At 35.3% G+C, this 4,697-nt stretch overlaps 1 protein-coding gene across 1 annotated transcript; it reads left to right on the top strand.

The window, feature by feature from the left end:
* The first annotated feature begins 571 nt into the window (after positions 1–571).
* On the top strand, positions 572–3,676 carry BMY3 (beta-amylase 3). Its single transcript, XM_020364988.3, has 3 exons — positions 572–973; positions 1,727–2,212; positions 2,602–3,676. Exons 1-3 carry the CDS (start codon positions 737–739, stop codon positions 3,481–3,483), a joined length of 1,605 nt encoding a protein of 534 aa, XP_020220577.1. The 5' UTR covers positions 572–736; the 3' UTR covers positions 3,484–3,676.
* Positions 3,677–4,697: the final 1,021 nt, after the last annotated feature.

Here is a 4,697-nt window from a genome sequence, read left to right as displayed (position 1 = left end):
TAAAAATTCATGCATAATTAATTCGGTTTGGATAGCTGATGTAACATCTTTTATGTGACTGGATTGGGATGTATGCACTATCCCTGTGTCGGTCCCAACATCATCTCTATTATAGTATTTATTTCAAACATATTACCATTCTAAGTAAACAATTAAAGACCACAAATTTAAATACTTAAATAGTATACAACCAATTTTTCTTTTCTTTTCATAATAATACATAATACAATAATCTACATACATGTGTTAGCCTTGAATTCAGCCATATCCATCTCATCTACGACACATGATGCATTTTTATGAATATTGTTATATTGTTTGTTATATAATTTATGTATTTTTTTTATAATAATTATAAGACCAAAATGATGATGATTTGTTTGGGGTCCATAATATTTTGATTATATATATATAAATCAGCAATAGTATTCTGCGGCTATCCTACGATGAGGACACGTGTCACTTTTTGTGCAAGCTATATTTCTCTTTCGTTTACTGGTCGCAAAAGAAAAAATAATAAATGAAAAAGCGCGTTTGAGGCTCCACATCCTTATATATGAACCGTGCTCGCTTCTATTTTTCCCATCTTCAAAATCTATCCTTTCCTCGAATCCCACTATTTTCTGCGCAAATTCTTTTGGAAACCTCAAGTGGGTATCCTCAAAAGAGTCGATTTTTTATTCGTTTGGTGAAGGGTTTTTTGGTGTGATTATTTCGTGATTTGTTGTTGTTGGCCATGGAGGTTTCGGTGATTGGGAGCTCTCAAGCGAAGCTAGGAGCGTCCGATTTGGCAAATAGGGAACAGGGTTTTTGTAATCTGAAGAACAATTTCAGGGTTTTGAATGATAGAGTTAGTTTTGGTAGGAATATACGGTGGAAGAAGGTTGGTTTAAGCTTTACTTTGAGGGCTGTTCATACTGAACCCGTTAGAGAGGAGAAGAAGCTTTCTGGGTCTGGAACGAAATCCAAATCGGTGAGTTTTATGTTTTGTTTTTCATGTGATGTTATGTGTAGTGTTTGGTTGGTGGGATACTATTGGGGGAAATTGGGAATTTATTTTGTGTTTGATATGATTCTGACGGAAAGGATTAATTAATCAATTAATTAATAATACTTTTTTTGTAATTGGTTTGACTTGAACTTTTTATCTGTTTGCTTGATATTATGTGAAAATATTAAGGGTGGCTAAATTAGCTTGTAAAATTCTTCATTTACATAGTTGGGGTAAATAATGAAGTTAATCCTGTTTTAGAATTTTAATATATTTATGGTGTGATAATGTTTCCTTGAAATTGTCATCTGATGAATTTGATGAGTGTTTTTCCGGTTTATTTTATTTTATTTTTTAGGGTAATTTTTTGGCAAAAATTAATCCTGATCCGTTACATTTTGTCGGGGAGATTTTCTTGATAATGCATAACCTATTTTCGTCACAATCGTAAGGAGAAACTATGAATTTTGTAAACTCTGATTGCATTAATGAATGAGATAGAGAGACTAGTTTCTGAATTCTGAAGGGGATTTACATGCTAGAGGTTTAGTAAATTCTAGATGTAGGAACTAGGTACTGCATCTCTCTTAGTAAGAGTTTGTTATTATGCTTCATTCAAATCTCATGATGCAGTTATGCTATATTTTAAGTGGTGAAATACACTTAGTTTTGTTATGTTGTGTGAATCTCAAGGCATTGGAAGGTAACTGACATGCTGAAAATACTATGTTGCAGGTAGATGGTGTAAGATTATTTGTGGGGCTGCCTCTGGATACAGTTTCTTATGACTGCAATTCAATAAACCATGCTAGAGCAATTGCAGCTGGCTTAAAAGCTTTGAAGCTGTTAGGAGTTGAAGGTGTTGAGCTCCCTATTTGGTGGGGAATTGTTGAGAAAGATGCCATGGGAGAATATGACTGGTCAGGCTATCTTGCTATTGCTGAGATGGTCCAGAAAGTGGGTCTCAAGCTCCATGTGACTCTCTGCTTTAATGGGTCTAAAAAACCAAATATCCCCCTACCTAAATGGGTATCCCAGATTGGTGAATCTCAACCCAATATTTACTTCACAGATAAATCAGGACAGCATTATAAGGAATGCCTGTCCTTGGCAGTTGACAATCTTCCTGTTCTTGATGGGAAGACTCCAGTCCAAGTGTACCAGAGTTTCTGCGAGAGCTTCAAATCTTCATTCTCTCCATTCATGGGCTCTACAATCACGGTAAAATTTCAGGACTCCAGTACCATTTAGAGTAAATTACAGCGACACCTCTGATTGCACAAGCACTCCCTACTTTTTATACTGCTATGATAACCTCTCTTAATTGTTTGAAAAACATTATACTGATACCCTTTAAATAATGCGTTAACCTTTTAATTATTTGAAAAACATTGTACCGTGAGGTTGTGACCCCCTTAATTATTTGTAAAACATTACACTGTAAGGGAGATTACTTTAAACGTTAAAAAAGTAGGAAGTATTAGTGTAATTTCATGAAACCTCAGGAATGTCAAGAAGTAAAATTTTACCATTTATGTATGCTAATAGTAATATCCACTTTTAGGTTATATATGACTCTGACAATTTCCTCATTTCTTGCCATATTGCAGAGCATTTCCATGGGTTTAGGACCAGATGGCGAACTACGTTATCCATCTCACCACCAGCTACCAAGTAATGGTACTCAAGGAGCTGGGGAATTTCAGTGTTATGACAAAAACATGCTCAGCTTTCTCAAGCAACATGCTGAAGCATCTGGAAACCCTTTGTGGGGGCTTGGTGGTCCACATGATGCACCAACCTATAACCACTTCCCATACTCCAATGGCTTCTTCACTGATGGGGGTTCTTGGGAGTCCACATATGGGGACTTCTTCCTTTCTTGGTATTCCAATCAGCTCATAACTCATGGAGACAACCTCCTTTCATTAGCATCTGCTACTTTTGGTGACTCTGGAGTGACAATCCATGGAAAAATCCCACTCATGCACTCTTGGTATGGAACTCGATCTCATCCTGCGGAGCTAACCGCAGGGTTCTATAACACAGCTAGCAGGGATGGCTATGTGCCTGTTGCACAGATGTTTGCTAGGAACTCATGCAAAATGATATTACCCGGCATGGACCTCTCGGATGTGAACCAACCAAAGGAAAACCATTCTAGCCCTGAGTTGCTACTTGCACAAATCATGGCAGCTTGCAAAAAGCATGAGGTCAAGGTTTCAGGTCAAAATTCTTCTGAGTCTGGTGTTGCAGGGGGTTTTGAACAAATTAAGAAGAATCTGTCTGGGGATAATGTATTGGAGTTGTTCACATATCATAGAATGGGAGCATCTTTCTTTTCTCCAGAGCATTTTCCTTCATTCACTGAGTTTGTCCGGAGCCTTAAGCAACCAGAACTTCACTCGGATGATCTACCTACTGAGGAGGAAGAAGGTGCTGAATCTGCTGTTATGAGCCATGAAGCAAGCGTGAGCATGCAAGCAGCCTAATGGTTGTAAATTTGTAATGTATGATAATTATGTATATAACAATTAGTTATACCCTTACATGGGATGAGATTGTGGACAGGTTATTTTGTACGCACAAGATGAGGATCCCTTTTCTTGGTATATCCTCATGCTGAGACATCATAGTTATTCCTTATAATGTAGCCAAGGTGGGTGGCAGATTAGCTTTTTGTCATTTGTGCTCATGTGTACATTTATATTCAATATTGTTTTGTTTAATAAGCGTTCTTTTTTAACTTCTCAATACATCATTTGATTAAACAAGAATATCACTTAATTCGTTAATTATAAGAAAAGAAATAATCAAAGTTTTGTCATTAATTGATACGTGAAAAATTCATAGAAAATTAGAATCGTTGTCACATAATAGAAGATCGATAGTTAATTATCGAGAATTTGGATTATCTAATACATACTTCATAAAATGCTTATTGTATGTTTCGTGCTAGGGGCAACAAGATCTAGTTGGTAATGGTAAAGATTCCAAATTCTCTTCTTTTTTTAAATTTATTTTTATTATCAATAATCATCGGTGAGTTCCTTTACCATTTGTACAAATAGAAAGGGATTCGAATAATATTTTTTCTATCTATTAGTTATAAATTCTTATATTTATCGTGAATTGGCAAAAATAACTTTGAAGGTTATAAGGTATATTTAACTTTTAAGGAAACATAATGAATGTCTTCTAGTTTGTTTCTTATTTTAAAATATCAGATGGAATGAAGCAAAAAAATTCTCTAGCTGTTTTTCTAATTCTCACTCCCATCCCCAAGGACAACAATTATAGTTGCACCAAGAGGAATCAATTTATGACTTTTTGTTGCCTTGCAATTATCCTGGTGCTTCGTTCTTCATTCATGAAAGCAACAAAGTTACAGAGCTGATATTGCAGTGTTTCCATATACCTCCTCAAGTTGATTTCTGCTACAAGACGAAAATTTCTTTGTTGCATATCAAGTTGATTTGAAAACAAATTAATGGGTCTTTTAGATTACAGTGCAAATGTTCAAGAAGAAATTTTAGTTGAAAAGATCATTTGGCCTAAAATAAACTAATCACGAACTTAAGATTTTTTTTTTTTCTTGATGAAATTATTTGGGATTTTTTGATACTTAAAACTTTAGGGGATGGGATGGTGCCCTGTTTAAAGGAAAGAAAGCTTTTTTACTCAAAGGATACTTTAGAGAATTTTC

The sequence above is a fragment of the Cajanus cajan genome, chromosome 1, assembly GCF_000230855.2.
Source record: "Cajanus cajan strain Asha chromosome 1, NIPB_CcT2T_4, whole genome shotgun sequence".
In the NCBI taxonomy this organism is placed as follows: domain Eukaryota; kingdom Viridiplantae; phylum Streptophyta; class Magnoliopsida; order Fabales; family Fabaceae; genus Cajanus; species Cajanus cajan.
The sequence above is the reverse complement of the archived record's forward strand: the minus strand, read 5'-3'. Positions and strand labels throughout refer to the sequence as shown.